General features: G+C 53.3%; 1 protein-coding gene across 2 annotated transcripts in view; it reads right to left on the bottom strand.

Moving 5' to 3' along the window:
• sh3kbp1 (SH3-domain kinase binding protein 1) overlaps positions 1–18,934 on the bottom strand; it is a 442,493-nt gene that overhangs the window by 130,874 nt on the left and 292,685 nt on the right. For both annotated transcript variants that reach the window (XM_072514175.1, XM_072514176.1), the window contains exons 7-8: positions 6,540–6,615; positions 3,230–3,324 (exon numbers count right to left, since the gene is read on the bottom strand). In XM_072514175.1, coding sequence (XP_072370276.1) covers positions 3,230–3,324; positions 6,540–6,615 — 171 coding nt within the window. The remainder of the gene's footprint in view (positions 1–3,229; positions 3,325–6,539; positions 6,616–18,934) is intronic.

The following is an 18,934-nucleotide window of genomic DNA, read 5'->3' as shown; positions in this document are numbered from 1 at the left end:
TATTCCGTTCCTTCCACTTTCGGGATTAGCGCCCTACTCAAAATGAAAAAATCTATCCGGGAGTAGGCTCTATGGACGTGGGAAAAGAAGGGAAATTCCCTGGCCAGCGGCCTGACAAACCTCCATGGATCCACTCCCCCCATCTGGTCCATAAACCCCCTGAGCACCTTGGCCACAGCCGGCCTCTTACCCATCCTGGACCTAGAGCGGTCCAGTGCTGTGTCCAGCACCGTGTTGAAGACCCCCCCCCCCCCCCCATTATCAAGCTTCCTCCTTCCTACCTCCAGATCCGGGTCCCCCCCTGCCGACTAGTCACTTCCTTTTCTAGGCCAGCCACGTGCCCGCGCCTTCCGCACCCTCCAGTCCCCCGGGCGGCGGACCCCCGCCCCGACTACCTCTCCTACTTCCAGCTCCCCTTTGGCCAATGCAGCAGTAACCCTGTTCCCCCCCACTCCCCCCTCTAGATCCACATCTAGCCATTTTGCTCCCCCCATGACACTCCCGTAAGTCAGCTGACTCTTGCTGACCCCGGCCTCTCCCCCATTCCATCGATCCCCCAGTGTGAGAATCCCCCCTCCCCTTGGCAGTCAGTGCGCGCTCCTCTCCAGCACCGCCCCCCCCCCAATCCTTCCCTAACGCGGGAAAAAGCCCGCGCTTTCCTGAGCCGGCCCCGTCCCCCCTGGCGCAGCTCCTTTTTGCGGATTTACCCCAACTCCCCATCCCCGGGCCTCCTCTCCCCCTCTTCCTCTGTGGGGGCCTCCCCCTCTTCCTCTGTAGGGGCCTGCCCCTCCAACACCGACGCCCACACTCTCCCACAGCCCCCACATCAAATCCATTCACCCATCCCCACCCAGCACTCAAACCCAAAGAACATTCCCCAAACGTAATAAACACAGTGAACACAGTAAACATCCCCCCCACGACAAACCCTCAATTTGAGTCCAACTTTTCAGTCTGTATAAAGTTCCATGCCTCATCGGGCGTTTCAAAATAGTGGTGCCGATCTTGGAACGGGACCCACAATCGCGCTGGCTGCAGCATACCGAACTTCACCCCCTTCCGATGGAGCACCGCCTTAGCCCGATTGAAACCAGCTCTCTTCTTAGCCACCTCCGCACTCCAGTCCTGGTAAATTCGGATCTCCGTGTTCTCCCACCTGCTGCTCCGCTCTTTTTTGGCCCATCTCAGGACACACTCTCTGTCCATAAAGTGGTGGAACCTCACCACTACAGCCCTTGGCGGCTCGTTGGCTTTGGGTCTCCTTGCCAGGGCCCGATGAGCCCCATCCAGCTCCAGGGGCCTCGGGAAAGCTCCCGCGCCCATCAGCGAATTGAGCATCGTGCTCATATATGCCCCGGCATCGGGCCCCTCCACTCCTTCAGGGAGACCCAGAATCTTAAGATTCTTCCTCCTCGACCTATTCTCCAGGTCCTCAAATTTTTCCGCCCACCTAGTGTGCAGCGCCTCGTGCGCCTCCACCTTCACCGCCAGGCCCAAGATCTCATCCTCGTTTTCCGAGGCTTTTTGCCGCACCTCCCGGATCGCCGCCCCTTGGGCCTTCTGGGTCTCCACAAGCTTCTCAATCGCCGCCTTCATTGGTGCCAGCATTTCTGTCTTCAGCTCCTCAAAGCAGCGTTTAAGAAACTCCTGCTGCTCCTGCGACCACTGCGCCCATGCTGCTTGGTCTCCACCCGTCGCCATCTTGCTTTTCCTCCCTCGCACTTTTCGCTGCCCCAAGATCACTTTTTTCACCGCTCCACTCCTGGTCCAATCCATATAATGCCAGGGGGACCCTGCTGTCACCTTCCCACACTGGAAGCCGTCGAACAATTGCCGTTGGGGCCCCTCTGGAGAGCCCAAAAGTCCGTTCCGTTCCCGGCGGGAGCTGCCAAACATGCGACTTAGCTAGGCATTGCCGCAACCGGAAGCCCCACTGGCTGGAGTCATACCTGGCACAAAGGGGAATAGTTTGGTGGTCGGATGTCAATCTTCTCAGCTCCAGGAGCTCCTCAGTGTCTTAAGCCCAACCATCTTCAGCTGCTTCCTCAGTGACCTTCCTTCCATCATAAGGTCAGAAGTGGGATGCCAGCTGATGATTGCGTACTGATCAGCACAATTCACAATTCCTCAGATACTGAAGCAGTCCATGTCCATTTGCAACAAGACCTGGACAACATTCAGGCTTGGGTTGACGTGTGGCACGAATGTTACTTGCCACTTAAGTAACATGCAATGACCATCTTCAACATGATTGAATCTAACCATCTCCCCATGACATTCAGTGGCATTGCCATTGCTGAATTCGGGCCCCTTTCTCCAAAATCAACATCCTGGTGGTCACATTGACCAGGACCTGAACTGGGCCAGCGTTATAAATGCTGTGACTACAAAACAGGTCAGAGGCTGGGAATTGTGTGGCAAGTAACTCAGCTCCTGACTCCCAAAGTCTGACCACGATCTACAAGGCATAAGTCAGGAGTGTGATGGAATACTCTTCACTTGCCTAAATGTCTGCAGCTCCAAATGCACTCAAGCAGCTTGACACCATGCAGAACAAATCAGCCTACCTGATTAGCACCTAATCCTGATAGCACCTTTCAAACCTGCAACTTCTACCAAGGTCAAGGGCAGCAGGTTAATGTGACCACCATCACCTGAAAGTTCCCCTCCAAGCCAGACATATTCCTGACCTGGAACTACATCGCCATCCCTTCACTGTAGCTGGGTCAAAATCCTGCAACTCTCTTCCTTCCATCACTGTGGGTGTACCTACATTGATGGACTGCAGTGGTTCAAGAAGGCGGTTCACCACCATCATCTCAAGGGCATTCAGAAATGGGCAATAAATTCTGTGAAAATACTTTAAATGTACTCATTTTAAGTGCTTTGATTCCCAAATCAAGCTAGCATGAAAAACCGAAATAGCATGTAGCTATTTACTGAAATGAGAAGTTATTAAATTAACAATATATTATTGAGCTAGGTAATATTACTTTTTCTTTAGCCCATTAAAATTAGGCTAAATGTTCAGGATGCTCAATAGATCATTTTTCAATAAATCACTGTTGTCTACCACTTTTATTCAATAGCATGCTTTGAAGATGAGGAAATTATGCACCTATCCTTGTAGCAATTCACTTACTTATATTACTAAAGTAAGTATAACTGGAAAGAATAATTTTATAAAGTAACATTCATGTAGTAATTAAGTAATAAATAATCTTCATACCTTATTTACAATAATTACGATCTCTCCTTCTCGGATTGTCAGCTCATCTTCATTCTGTGCTTCATATGGAAATATTACTTTGCAATATTCCTTGCCTTAAACCAAGCAGGCAGTAAATCATTAAACAATCAGCACCCTGGTCAGCTGAACTAAATAACTTCTCAATTTATACATTTTCACATTTTAATATTTCATTCCAGTTGCACATGTATTATTGATGACAATGGCCGAGTCCCTTTTCCAGCTCTAGACTGAGGAAGCCAAAATGGTTATGCAGTTCCAAATGAAATTGTTTGTTCAACTTGCGTGACATTTCACATCACCAGAAACAATTCATCACAATAAGTTATGGAAGTGAGCTCACATACATTTTTGGTCAAGTTGAATTTAAAAGAAATTTTTAAAAAAAATTTTTTTTATTAAAGCATTTGCAAAATTTTTATAACAATAACAAACAAAACAATAATGACATAAACATCAACATGGTAAACTAGACATTTCCCACCCAACCCCTTCTGTACATCCCTTAACCATATTGCCCCTAACCCCCCCCCCCCCCCCCAAAAACCTTCAGAATGTTGCTTCTGCTGACATTTTAATTTGCCCCGAGAAAGTCGACGAACGGCTGCCACCTCGGAGAGAACCCCAGCATTGACCCCCTCAAGGCAAACTTTATTTTCTCCAGCTTGAGAAACCCAGCCATGTCACTGACCCAAGTCTCCACACTCGGGGGCTTTGAGTCCCTCCACATTAAAAGGATCCGTCTCCGGGCTACCAGGGAGGCAAAGGCCAAAACGTCGGCCTCTTTCACTCCCTGAACTCCCGGGTCTTCTGATACCAAGTTGAAAAATGTAAAACACCCAGTGAGGGCAATAAGCCGAATGGTTACCCAGGAAATATTATTGAAACTTTATGAATTTTACAGCCAGCTGCAATTTATGCATGGAATTCAATATTCTCAGTATTTATACAGCCTTTTTAGCCGAGACAGAAAATTGACTTATCTACCCAATCTTGGATCAATGATGACAGCTTGGGGAGAAGTAAATTGGGATCTGGTATGTAAAGATATCTATTTAGCACTAACAAGTAGATTTAATTTTACTTCACTTTGTAAATAAGCAATTTTTTTTACCTCCACACAATTATAATTTCACATTACCACTATTAAAATTGGTGAAAATGTATACGACAGTAAACTGCTTTAAGTACCTGCCTTTAAGAAGGGTAACTTGTACTTCACAGCAAACGTTGATGCAGGAGATTTAAAAATCATCAATGCAAACTTTTTCTTTTTTAAAAATGTTTTTATTGGCATTTTCAATTTTATATAGTGAAACTTTTATGTCCAATATTTACAATATGTACAGACATCTTTTCTTGATATCTCTTCTCCTCCCCCCCCCCCCCCCCCCCATCCCCTCCTTGGCATCCCCCTCTTCTGCCCCCTAGGTGTTTTCTCCTGATCGCCAGCTGAGCAGGATTCTCCGGCATGCGATTAGGGAAGCGAAAGCAAGGGCGTTGGCCCACTTCCCCATGTGTAATTTTGGCTGGTCTGATTCCCCGAAGACTGCCACACAAACGGGCACAGCTCCACCCTCACCCCCACAACCTTGGACATTGCCTCGAAGAAGGCTGTCCAGAACTCGAAGAAGGCTGTCCAGAACCGTATAAGTCTGCGGCAAGCCCAAAACATGGGCGTGGTTGGTCGGGCCTCCCTGGCACCGTTCACATTTATCTTCCACCTCCGAGAAGAACCTGTTCATTCGGGTTCTGGTTAGGGGTGCTCCATGTACCACTTTAAACTGCGTGAGGCTGAGCCTTGAGCAGGAGGAGGTGAAATTGGCCCTGCTCAGTGCGGTGCTCCCCGATCGTAGAGCGCGTGGCGGAGAGGAAAAATCTACAAATGGACTTCAACCTGCTATCCACCAGGAAAGCAGTACACCAACTCCGCCAGAAACGGGGGCCCTTTTATGAACACGGAGAAAAGGCTAGCCGTCTACTGGCTCACCAGCTGAAAGCAGGTAGCCACGAAGGTAATAGCGCAGGTACAAAATAGCAGAGGCAGACTGGTAACTGAACCTAAGGAGGTCAACTGGGCATCTCCGACCTTCTACCAAGGGCTGTACACCTCCGAGCCCCCAAAGGGAGCTCATGGATGAAACAGCTCCTCGATGGACTGGACATGCCAGTTGTGGGGGAGGACAGGCGGGGGGAACTGGAAGCACCAATAGATCTAGGAGAAATCATGGAGAGCATCAGGGGCAGCACAGTAGCACAGTGTTGCTTCACAGTGCCAGGGTCCCAGATTCGATTCCCGGTTTGGGTCACTGTCTGTGCGGAGTCTGCACGTTCTCCCCGTGTCTGCGTGGGTTTCCTCCAGGTGCTCCAGTTTCCCCCCACAAGTCCTGAAAGACGTGCTGTTAGGTCATTTGGACATTCTGAATTCTCCCTCTGTGTACCCGAACAGGCGCCAGAATGTGACGACTAGGGGCTTTTCACAGTAACTTCATTGCAGTGTTAATGTAAGCCTACTTGTGACAATAAAGATTATTATTATCATTATGCAGGCAGGGAAGGCACAGGGACCGGACGGGATCCCGGCAGACTTCTATAAAAAATTGTATGTTCAAAGCTGCCTTGGTTGAACATAATAATTAGCCTATCCAGAGATATATTAAAAAAGCCCACACTATTGGAAGTTTGATTCTGCCAGATTTTGGAAAAGGAGGAACGGTTAGGAATACTGGAATACTTACGCAAGCTGTTTTGGCTTTTCACTGAAGTTAAGTTTATAGAGTGTAATTTGGGTGTTAAGTCCTAATTTGACTCTAAAATGAAGAGCAGTGAGAGATCAACAACTCCAGGAGCCTCACTCTACTTTCTCCAGTGTTATACTGGTGCCCCAACTCCAGATTCAAGCTGTATTTATACTCTAGCTGTAGTGGCACTTTCAAGGTAGAACATTGCACCAAAATATAAAAGCACTCTTCAATTCACCTGTCAGAAGATGATCAATCAGATATAGGAAGAACATCTAAAAGATTACATTATTAGAGAAAATCAAGAAGTCAAATATAATACGACCAACTGTTAATGATGATCACAAGAGAAAGTCAAAGATCCAAAAATGTCTTTAAAAGTAGAAATAAAAGTAGATTTACTGAAATTTTTAGGACTTCCGACAGCATTTCAATACGAAGAAGCCATTACCAAAATGTAATATTAAGAGATTCTTTAACTAAACCTTTCTTTTGCATTTAATGTTAGGAACACAAAAAACAGCATGTTAATCCACTATTACACTCACCCTTAGGCCTGTTGTCTGGTTCAGACTTTATTGGCTCCTGAGTAGTCACAGCTGAAGCTAACTTTTTTCCGGAAGGCTAAAATAAACAGTGCAATAAATAACACGGTTAGCAAAATTTGCACTTCCCTATCTTTGCAGTATCCCTACAGCAACTGTGGAGAGAAACAGTTATGTTTCAGTAAGAAGTCTTTCAACACCAGGTTAAAGTCCAACAGGTTTGTTTCGAATCACTAGCTTTCGGAGCGCAGCTCCTTCCTCAGGTGATTCACCTGAGGAAGGAGCTGCGCTCCGAAAGCTAGTGTTTTGAAACAAACCTGTTGGGCTTTAACCAGGTGTTGTAAGACTTCTTACTGTGCCACCTCAGTCCAACGGCAGCATCTCCACATCATGGTTATGTTTCAGGTCAATGACATTACAGCAAAATGTACCCAAACAGACGAGAGTGTGGCGACTAGGGGCTTTTCACGGTAACTTAATTGCAGTGTAAGCCTATGTGTGACAATAAAGATTATTATTAGACCCATTCCCCTGCTTTATCTTCATAACCCTGCACATTTTTCTCATCAAATATATTTATCCAATGCATTGTTGAAAGTTACTACTTCCTTCACAATGTGAGGCAATGCATTCCAGTTCATCAGAACTCACTAAGCAAATAAATTCTCGTTTCCTCTTTGTTCTTTTGCCCCAAGACTAAACAGCAGGAGTCAAACATGTAAAAGGAACTTCCAATTGTGAAATCTACAGTACACCATTTCTAAAGGAGCAACAGGGCTCCACAGTGAAGTTCTGTTTTGATATTTTAACATTTGATGCAGCATTTCTGATGTAAGGTCACTGACCTGAAACATAAATGTTTCTCTCTCCACAGTTGCTGTCAGACCCACTTTGTTTTGACTTTCACTTGTTCTCCAGCCCCCTCACAATAAAGGTCAACAAACTATTGATTGTAATTGCTAGCTGTCACTTGCATATTTTGCATACAAGGGCACTCAAAAGTGCCTCTGAACACCCATGTTTAATAGTTTATCATCATTTGTAAAGTATTGTTTTTCTATTCTTCCTCCAAATTGCATCATTACACATTATACTCCAGCTGCCACCTTCTTGCCCATTCGCTCAACCTGTTTATTTTCCTTTGCAGGCCCCTCGTGACATTCGCACAATTTACTTTCTTACCTCACTTTGTTGTGTCAGCTAACTTGGATACATTACTTTGGATTCATTTGGCATGAATATAGATTGCAAAAAGTTGAAGCCCAAGAACTGATTCTTCCAGCGCCAGTAGCAACAACTTGCCCACCTGAAAATGATTAATCTCTTCCTCCTCCGTTGTCTGTCCTTTAACCAATCTCCTTGCAAATATATTATCTCAACCCCGAGAGCCCCTATCAACCGATGTATCAACCTATTGCATGGCACTTTATCAAATGCATTTTCCAAATCCAAATATGCTACATCCACTGGCTGCCTTTTATCAAACCTCCTACACCTCTCCTCCCATCTCTCTAACCCACTCCCCTCTACGCCCCCTCCCTTCCCCTGAACCTCCTCCCCTCTCCCCTCCACCCCCCTCCCTTCTAACCCCTCCCCTCCACCTCCTCCCTTCCCCTCTAGCCTCTCCCCTCCACCCCAGCCCCTCTAGCCCATCCCCTCCACAACCCCCACATCTAAACCCCTCCCCTCTCCTCCCACCCCTCTACCCACCTCCTCTACCCCCCTTCCCCCTACGTCCCTACTGCTCTACCCCATTCCCTTCACCACCTCCCCTCCACCCTCTCTCCTCTATCCACCTCCCTCCCCCTCTTATCCCACTCATCTAACCCCCCTCCCCTCCTACCAGCTCTCCTCCCACCACTCTAACCCCCTCCCCTCCCACCACTCTAACCCCCTCCCCTCCCACCACTCTAACCCCTCCCCTCTGTGGTAAACCACTGAACATACATAACATGTATTATGGTACACTGCCATTGTACTACAGTTATTATGGTAAATCCCAGCCTGCTGGCTCCACCCAGCAGGCTCTGTATAAAAGTGTACGCTCTCCTGCACTGCCCCCATTCTTGGGTCCAGCTACAGGAGGCTTTAAATCTCGCACAATAAAGCCACAATAGTTCACCATTCGTCTCGTGGTCATTGATGGTATATCAATTTATTGTGTTAGAATTTTGAAGATGAACATCTTACTCAAGCCGGATCGCCTGGAGCTGAACCCACACGCAGCCGACGCCACAGCGACTTTCGAGCACTGGTTAGCCTGCTTTGAAGGCTATCTCGGAGAATCCACCAAAGTCATCTCAGACCTACAGAAGCTCCAACTACTCTACGCACGGGTGAGCCCACAAGTCTTCCTCCTCATTCTGGACGCTCCGACCTACACGGAGGCGATAGAACTACTGAAAGGACAGTATATCAGGACTGTAAATCAGGTGTTTGCCAGGCACCTCCTGGCCACGAGACGGCAACTCCCGGCGGAGTCTCAGGACGATTTCCTGCGTGCCTTGCGGCTACTTGGCAGAAACTGTAGTTGCCAGGCGGTGTCAGCAGTCCAACACATGGAGCTGCTGATCAGGGACGCATATGTCACGGGCATTAAGTCCAACTACATCCGCCAGCGCTCATTAGAAGGGGGTACACTCGGCCTCACAGAGACAGTACAGCTCGCGAACTCCTTAGAAGAAACCTCCCGCAACTTGGAGTCCTACACCCCCGACCGCGCGACACCCTCGTGGGCGCCATGGGCCCCGCCATCATCCGACCCGGGTGCACCGCATGCCTGTGCCGTGCGGCAGCCAACTAACTCTGGAGGCCCCAAATGCAACTTTTGCGGCCAGAACAAACACCCCAGACAACGCTGTCCAGCACGGAGCGCGACCTGCAACGTGTGGCGCAAGAAGGGCCACTTTGTCACCGTTTGCCAGGCCCGATCGGTCGCTGCAGTTCCTAGGACCAACATCACTACCGCAATATCCCCCATGTGCGATCCAGGGGCACCGCCATCTTCACCGTCGCCCGCCACGTGTGGCCCATGGGCGCCGCCATCTAGGATGTCGCCCGCCATGTGCGCCCCGTGGGCGGTGCCATCTTGGGACGCACCCCAGGACCCCTGCTTGCCTGGCCGTATGCTGGCCGCCGATACCAACGCCACCGCCGACCAGCCCTCCCACCACCTTCTGCAGCTCGCCTCCATCACCCTCGACCAGTCTTGGCCCTGCAACCTCGCGACCGCTACAACGACCGTACGAGACGACCTGTCTCTTCGATTCCGGGAGCACGGAGAGTTTCATACACCCAGCTACGGTAAGGCGCTGCTCCCTCCCGGTTCTCCCCGTGACCCAGAAAATCTCCCTGGCCTCCAGATCCCATTCCATACAGATCCGGGAGTACTGCGTCACGACCTTCTCGGTACAGGGCGTAGAGTACAGTAACTTCAGACTTTACGTCCTCCCCCATCTCTGCGCTGCCTTGATACTGGGCCTCGATTTCTAGTGCCACCTCCAGAGACTCACCCTAAAGTTTGGTGGACCCCTGCCCCCCCCCCTCACCGTCTGTGGCTTCACGACCCTAATGGTCTATCCACCCTCGCTCTTCGCGAATCTCACTCCGGACTGTAAGCCCGTCGCCACGAGGAGCAGACGGTACAGTGCCCAGGACAGGACCTTTATCAGGTCAGAGGTCCAATGACTTCTGCGGGAGGGGGTCATTGAGGCCAGTAACAGCCCCTGGAGAGCTCAAGTGGTGGTCGAGAAAACTGGAGAGAAGCACCGGATGGTTATCGACTACAGTCAGGCGATAAACCGGTACACGCAGCTCGATGCGTACCCCCTTCCCCGCATATGTGACATGGTCAACCAGATTGCGCAGTATCGAGCCTTCTCCACCGTTGACTTGAAATCCGCGTACCACCAGCTCCCCATCCGCCCGGAGGACCGCCAATACACGGCATTCGAAGCAGATGGCCGCCTCTACCATTTCCTTAAGGTTCCCTTCGGCGTCACCAATGGGGTTTCGGTCTTCCAGCGAGAGATGGACCGAATGGTTGACCAGTACGGGCTGCGGGCCACGTTCCCGTATCTGGATAACGGCACCATCTGCGGCCACGACCAGCAGGACCACGATGCGAATCTCCAGAAATTCCTCCACACCGCAAAACTGATTAACCTTACCTATAATAAGGAGAAATGAGTTTTCCGCACAACCCGCCTAGCCATCCTTGGCTACGTTGTGGAAAATGGAGTCCCAGGGCCCGACCCCAACCGCATGCACCCCCTCCTGGAACTCTCCCTCCCTCATTGTCCAAAGGCCCTGAAGCGATGCCTGGGATTCTTCTCATATTACGCCCAGTGGGTCCCTAATTATGTGGACAAGGCCCGCCCAATCATCAAGTCCACCATTTTCCCTCTGACTGCTGAGGCCCGCCGGGCCTTCAACCACATCAAGGCAGACATTGCCAAAGCCACGATGCACGCAGTCAACGAGTCCCTCCCATTTCAGGTGGACGCATCGGACGTGGCTCTGGCCGCCACCCTCAACGAGGCGGGCAGACCCGTGGCTTTCTTCTCCCGTACCCTCCATGCCTCCGAAATTCGGCACTCCTCTGTCGAAAAGGATGCCCAAGCCATTGTGGAAGCTGTGCGACATTGGAGACATTACCTGGCCGGCAGGCGATTCACTCTCCTCACTGACCAATGGTCGGTTGCCTTCATGTTCAGCAACATACACCGGGGCAAGATTAAGAACAACAAGATCTTGAGGTGGAGGATCGAACTCTTACCTATAACTATGAGATCTTGTATCGTCCTGGGAAGCTCAATGAGCCCCCAGATGACCTGTCCCGTGGTACATGTGCCAGCGCACAAGTAGACCAACTTGGGGGCCTCCACAATGACCTCTGTCACCCGGGGGTCACCCAGTTCCTCCACTTTATCAAGGCCCGCAACCTGCCTTACTCCATCGAGGCGTTCAGGACCGTGACCAAGGACCGCCAGGTCTGTGTGGAGTGCAAACCGCACTTCTACCGGCCGGACAGAGCGCACAGGGTGAAGGCTCCCCGCCCCTTGAGCACCTCAGCATGGACTTCCCCCTCCCCTCCACTGACCGCAACGTGAACTTCCTCAACATCATTGATGAGTACTCCCGTTTCCCTTTCGCCATCCCATATCTGACATGACTTCTGCCACTGTCATCAAGGCCCTACACAGTCTCTTCACCTTGTTCGGTTTCCCCACCTACACCCACAGTGATCGGGGCTCGTTCATGAGCGATGAGCTGCGTCAATTCCTGCTCAGCAAAGGCATCGCCTCGAGCAGGACTACCAGCTACAACCCCCGGGGAAACGGACAGGTGGAGAGGGAGTACGCGATGGTCTGGAAGGCCGTCCTGCTGGCCCTTTGGTCTCGGAGTCTCCCAGTCTCCCGCTGGCAGGAGGTCCTCCCCGATGTGCTCCACTCCATCCAGTCGCTCCTGTGCACTGCTACCAATGAGACCCCTCATGAACGTGTGTTTGCCTTCCCCAGGAAGTCCACCTCCGGGGCCTCGCTCCCGACCTGGCTGACAGTTCCTGGGCCCGTCCTCCTCCGGAAGCATGCGAGGTCCCATAAGTCAGACCCCCTCGTCGAAAAAGTCCTCCTCCTCCATGCAAACCCACAGTACGCCTACGTGGCACACCATGACGGGCGGCAGGATACAGTCTCCCTCCGGGACCTGGCACCCGCTGGTTCCCCATCCACCATCACCACCGCCCCCGACCTGGTACCGTCTCCCCTGCTCCCCGCTGACGACCACTGCCACCCCCACGCCTGCGTCATTTCCCCCCCCACCAGCGACTATCACCGCCAGCCCCACCCTGGCAGCACCCGCCCCCCCCCCCACCGGCTCATCTACTGGGTGAAGGAGAGGACAACACGCCCCCGGAGTCGCAGGTACTCACATCGGCACCCACACCACAGCTGGGGCTAAGGCGATCGAGGCGGAAGGTCAAAACCCCCGACAGACTCGACCTGTAACTTCGCTTCATCCCCGCTGGACTCTGTTTTTTAAACAGGGGGTGAATGTGGTAAACCACTGAACATACATTACATGTATTATGGTGCATTGCCATTGTACTACAGTTATTACGGTAAATCCCAGCCTGCTGGCTCCACCCAGCAGGCTCTGTATAAAAGTGTACGCTCTCCTGCATTGCCCCCATTCTTGGGTCCAGCTACAGGAGGCTTTACATTTGGCACAATAAAGCCACAATAGTTCACCATTTGTCTCGTAGTCATTGCTGGTATATCACCCTCCCACCACTCTACCCCCTCCCCTCACCTCCCACCTGTCTAACCCTCTCCCCTCCTAAAACCTCTCCTCCCATCGCTCTACCCCTCTCCCTCTATCCCACCACCCCTCGACCCCCCCCCTCTAACCCCCCTCCACTCTACCCCACTCTCCTCTATCCCCCCTCCTCTCTACCCCCTTCCCCTCCACCCCCTTCCCCATGACCCCTCCAACCCCCTCCCCACCACCCCCTCCCCTCTAACCCTCGCTCCCCACCCCTCTAACCCCCTCCCCTCTAACCACTCCCCTCCAACCCCTCCCCTCTATCCACTCTCATCTACCCCTTCCCCTCTATCCCCTCGCCTCCAACCCGTCTAAACTCCTCCCCTCCTACCCCTTCCCCTCTACCCGCCTCTACATCCCTTCCCCTCAACACCCCTCCCCTCCAGCTCCCTCTCTCCACCCCCTCTCTTCTATCCCCCTCTCCTCCCATCCGTCTAACACCCCTCCCCTCCTAGCAGCTCACCTCCCACCCCCCTAACCTTCGCCTCCCACCACTCTACCCCCTCCCCTCCACCCCCTCCCCTCCCAAAACTATACCCCCTCCCGCCCACCACTCTATCCACTCCCCTCCCAAAACTATACCCCCTCCCGCCCACCACTCTACCCCCTCCCCTCCACCACCTCCCCTCCCAAAACTATACCCCCTCCCCTCCCACCACTCTACCCCCTCCCACCACTCTACACCCTCCCCTCCCACCACTCTACCCCCTCCCCTCCCACCACTCTACCCCCTCCCCTCCCACCACTCTACCCCCTCCCCTCCCACCACTCTACCCCCTCCCCTCCCACCACTCTACCCCCCTCCCCTCCCACCACTCTACCCCCTCCCCTCCCACCACTCTACCCCCTCCCCTCCCACCACTCTACCCCCTCCCCTCACACCACTCTACCCCCTCTCCTCACACCACTCTACCCCCTCCCCAACCACCACTCTACCCCCTCCCTTACCACCACTCTACCCCCTCTTCCCCTACCACCACTCTACTCCCTCCACTCTACTCCCCACCCCAACCACCACTCTACCCCCTCCCCTCCCACCACTCTACCCCCTCCCCTCCCACCACTCTACCCCCTCCCCTCCCACCACTCTACCCCCTCCCCTCCCACCACTCTACCCCCTCCCCTCCCACCACTCTACCCCCTCCCCTCCCACCACTCTACCCCCTCTCCTCCCACCACTCTACCCCCTCTCCTCCCACCACTCTACCCCCTCTCCTCCCACCACTCTACCCCCTCTCCTCCCACCACTCTACCCCCTCTCCTCCCACCACTCTACCCCCCTCTCCTCCCACCACTCTACCCCCTCTCCTCCCACCACTCTACCCCCTCTCCTCCCACCACTCTACCCCCTCTCCTCCCACCACTCTACCCCCTCTCCTCCCACCACTCTACCCCCCTCTCCTCCCACCACTCTACCCCCTCTCCTCCCACCACTCTACCCCCTCTCCTCCCACCACTCTACCCCCTCTCCTCCCACCACTCTACCCCCTCTCCTCCCACCACTCTACCCCCTCTCCTCCCACCACTCTACCCCCTCTCCTCCCACCACTCTACCCCCTCTCCTCCCACCACTCTACCCCCTCTCCTCCCACCACTCTACTCCCTCTCCTCCCACCACTCTACCCCCTCTCCTCCCACCACTCTACCCCCTCTCCTCCCACCACTCTACCCCCTCCCAAACCACCACTCTACCCCCTCCCAAACCACCACTCTACCCCCTCCCAAACCACCACTCTACCCCCTCCCAAACCACCACTCTACCCCCTCCCTTATCACCACTCTACCCCCTCTTCCCCTACCACCTCTGCCCCCCTCCCCTCTCACCACTCTACCTCCTCCCCTCCCACCACTCTACTCCCTCCACTCTACTCCCCACCCCACCCACCACTCTACCCCCTCCTCTCCCACCACTCTACCCCCTCCCCTCCCACCACTCTACCCCCTCCCCTCCCACCACTCTACCCCCTCCCCTCCCACCACTCTACCCCACTCCCACCACTATACTACCCTCCCCTCACACCACTCTACTACCCTCCCCTCCCACCACTCTACTACCCTCCCCTCCCACCACGCTACCCTCTCCCCTCCCATCACTCTACTCTCCACCCATCTACCCACTCTACTCTCCACCCCTCTACCCCCTCCTCTCCCACCACTCTACCCCCTCCCCTCCCTCCCCTCTACCCCCTCCCCTCCCTCCCCTCTACCCCCTCCCCTCCCTCCCCTCTACCCCCTCGCCTGTGCTCTCCCCTCCCCTTTGACTACTCTACCCCCTCCCCTCCCACCACTCTACACCCTCCCCCCACATCACTACCACCTCCCGTCCCACCACTCTACCCCCCTCTCCTCCCACCAGTCTACCCCCTGCCCTCCCACCACTCTACCCCACTCCCACCACTATACTACCCTCCCCTCACACCACTCTACTACCCTCCCCTCCCACCACTCTACTACCCTCCCCTCCCACCACGCTACCCTCTCCCCTCCCATCACTCTACTCTCCACCCATCTACCCACTCTACTCTCCACCCCTCTACCCCCTCCTCTCCCACCACTCTACCCCCTCCCCTCCCTCCCCTCTACCCCCTCCCCTCCCTCCCCTCTACCCCCTCCCCTCCCTCCCCTCTACCCCCTCGCCTGTGCTCTCCCCTCCCCTTTGACTACTCTACCCCCTCCCCTCCCACCACTCTACACCCTCCCCCCATATCACTACCACCTCCCGTCCCACCACTCTACCCCCCTCTCCTCCCACCAGTCTACCCCCTGCCCTCCCACCACTCTACACCCGTCCCCACCCAACCCCCCTCTCCTCCCACCAGTCTACCCCCCTCCCCTCCCACCACTCTACCCCCGTCCCCACCCAACACTCTACACCCTCCCCTCCCGCCATTACCCCCTCACCTCCCGCCACTACCCCCTCCCCTCCTGCCACTCTACCCCCCTCCCCTCCTGCCACTCTACCCCCTCCCCTCCCACCACTCTACCCCCTCCCCTCCCGCCACTCTACCCCCTCCCCTCCCGCCACTACCCCCTCCCCTCCCGCCACTACCCCCTCCCCTCCCGCCACTACCCCCTCCCCTCCCGCCACTACCCCCTCCCCTCCCGCCACTACCCCCTCCCCTCCCACCACTACCCCCTCCCCTCCCACCACTACCCCCTCCCCTCCCACCACTACCCCCTCCCCTCCCACCACTACACCCCTCCACTCCCACCACTACACCCCTCCCCTCCCACTACTACACCCCTCCCCTCTCACCACCCCTCCCCTCCAACCACTAAACCCCTCCCCTCCCACCACTAACCCCTTCCCTCCCACCACTAACCCCCACCTCCCACCACTAACCCCCACCTCCCACCACTCTACCCTCCTCCCCCATCACTCTACCCCTTCCTCTCCCACCACTCTACCCCTTCCCCTCCCACCACTCTACCCCTTCCCCTCCCACCACTCTACCCATTCCCCTCCCACCACTCTACCCCTTCCCCTCCCACCACTCTACCCCTTCCCCTCCCACCACTCTACCCCTTCCCCTCTCACCACTCTACCCCTTCCCCTCCCACCACTCTACCCCTTGCCCTCCCACCACTCTACCCCTTGCCCTCCCACCACTCTACCCCTTGCCCTCCCACCACTCTACCCCTTGCCCTCCCACCACTCTACCCCTTGCCCTCCCACCACTCTATCCCTTGCCCTCCCACCACTCTACCCCTTGCCCTCCCACCACTCTACCCCTCTCCCCACCACTCTATCCTCCTTGCCCCCACCACTCTACCCTCCTCGCCCCCACCACTCTACCCCCCTTCCCCCACCACTCTACTCTCCTCCCCCCCCACCACTCTGCCACTCCCACTTCACCACTCTACCCCTCTCCCCCCCCAACCACTCTACTCCCCTCCTCCCACCACTACCTCCACCTTCCCCACCACTCCCACTCTTCCTTCACCACTCTACCCCCTCCCCTAGTGTACCCCCTTCTCCCGCCTCCATTCTGTCTCCCGCTTCACTCCAGTTAACTAGCTTTACCTGCTAGCAGGGTGACCCCCACACGAGGCAACAGCTTCTTCCCTCCCAAAACATCTCTCCTCTCTGTGCCCTCCCAAACTCCTTCATTCCCTCCCCGATGCACTGCCCAAAGACCCCACATTTTAGTATATATAGATCCAACACTGCGAGGATAGGAAGTTACAACAATTCTGCCTTAATGCAGATAACTATCTAAACCCAGTAGGTAATATAAACAAAGCCAAACATAATAACCCAGCACAAACCAAAACGTCCCCCCCCCCCCCCCCCGAGCTCAGCACCTCCAGTCCATTTCACAGTTGAATCCACCAGAGTTCCAATGTTCTCAAAAGTCCCTCAGTCCATGGTCTCTTAGGAACTTACGAGCCCCCTCCGGCATATCAAAATAGTGTTTCTGCCCTTCATACGCGACCCACAATCGAGCAAGATACAGCACCCCAAATCGCAGTTTATTCCTGAATAGGGCTCCCATGGCCCTATTGAACTCGAGCGAAAAGGACCAAAGAATCCAACATCAGGCAGGAGCCACTTAATGTGCAACCACTTACTTCATGGCCACCACCGGAAATTCAACCGTATTATCATTTTCTAAGTGCCCTGTAGAGCTTCCTTAATAGTGGATTCCAACACATTCTCTTTGACTAATGTCAGGCTAACTGGTCTATGGTTCTCAGTTTTCTCTCTTCCTCCATTTTCTGTTTGAATAGTGGTGCTAAATTTGCTATCTTCAAACCCAGTGTAACCATTCCAAATCAAGGGCATTTTGGAAAATCACTACTAATACACAATACATGCATTATCTCTGCAGTCACCTACTTTACATATATGTGAACATACAAATTAAGAGTGGGGCATTTGGCCCCTCGAGCTGGCTTCACCATTCAATAAGATCAATTGCTCATTGGATTGTGACCTCAACTCCACATTCAGGCTGCCCCCAATATCCATAGACTCTCCATCTACCTCTGCCTGAAACAAATTAAATGACCCTGCCTCTACCACTCTCCTATGAAGAGTTCCAAGGATTCATGACGCTCTACAAGAAAACATTTCTTCTCATCCCGGTCTTAAATGGGAGACTCCTTTAACATGGCCCCCCTAGTTCCAGTCTCTCTCAAAAGGGGAATCATCCTTTCAGCATCCAGCGTATCAAGTCCCATCAGGATGTTGTTTCAATGAGATCACCTCTCAATCTTCTAAATTCCAGTGGATACAGGACCAACCTGTCTAACCTTTCCTTATCCTTGATATCAGTCGAGTAAATGTTCTCTGAACCGCTTTAACACACTTGTATCCTCATGAGAACAGCGTGAACCAGGTTAATAGACTCGAAGAGGTTGATATTAGGAAGGAGGATGTGCTGGAAATTTTGAAAAACATCAGGATAAATAAGTCCCCTGGGCCTGACGGGATATACCCAAGGTTACTACAGGAAGCGAGGGAGGAGATTGCTGCGCCGTTGGCGATGATCTTTGCGTCCTCACTCTCCACTGGAGTAGTACCGGATGATTGGAGGGAGGCGAATGTTGTTCCCTTGTTCAAGAAAGGGAATAGGGAAATCCCTAGGAATTACAGAGCAGTCTTTTGTCTGTGGTGAGCAAAATATTGGAAAGGACTTGGAGAGATAGGATTTATGATTATTTCGAAAAACATAGTTTGATTAAAGATAGTAAGCATGGCTTTGTGAGGGGCAAGTCATGCCTCACAAGCCTCATTGACTTCTTTGAGATGTGACGAGACACACTGATGGTCGGGCAGTGGATGTGGCGTATATGGATTTCAGTAAGGCATTTGATAAGGTTCCCCATGGTAGGCTCATTCAGAAAGTCAGGGGGCATGGGATACAGGGAAATTTGGCTGTCCAGATACAGAATTGGCTGGCCAAAAGAAGACAGCGAGTGGTAGTGGATGGAAAGTATTCCGCTTCAAGGTCGATAACCGGTGTTGTCCCGCAGGGATCTGTTCTGGGACCTCTGCTCTTTGTGGTTTTTATAAATGACATGGATGAGGAAGTGGAAGGGTGGGTTAGCAAGTTTGCCGATGACACGAA

The sequence above is a fragment of the Scyliorhinus torazame genome, chromosome 8, assembly GCF_047496885.1.
Source record: "Scyliorhinus torazame isolate Kashiwa2021f chromosome 8, sScyTor2.1, whole genome shotgun sequence".
Classification (NCBI taxonomy): Eukaryota; Metazoa; Chordata; class Chondrichthyes; order Carcharhiniformes; family Scyliorhinidae; genus Scyliorhinus; species Scyliorhinus torazame.
The sequence above is the reverse complement of the archived record's forward strand: the minus strand, read 5'-3'. Positions and strand labels throughout refer to the sequence as shown.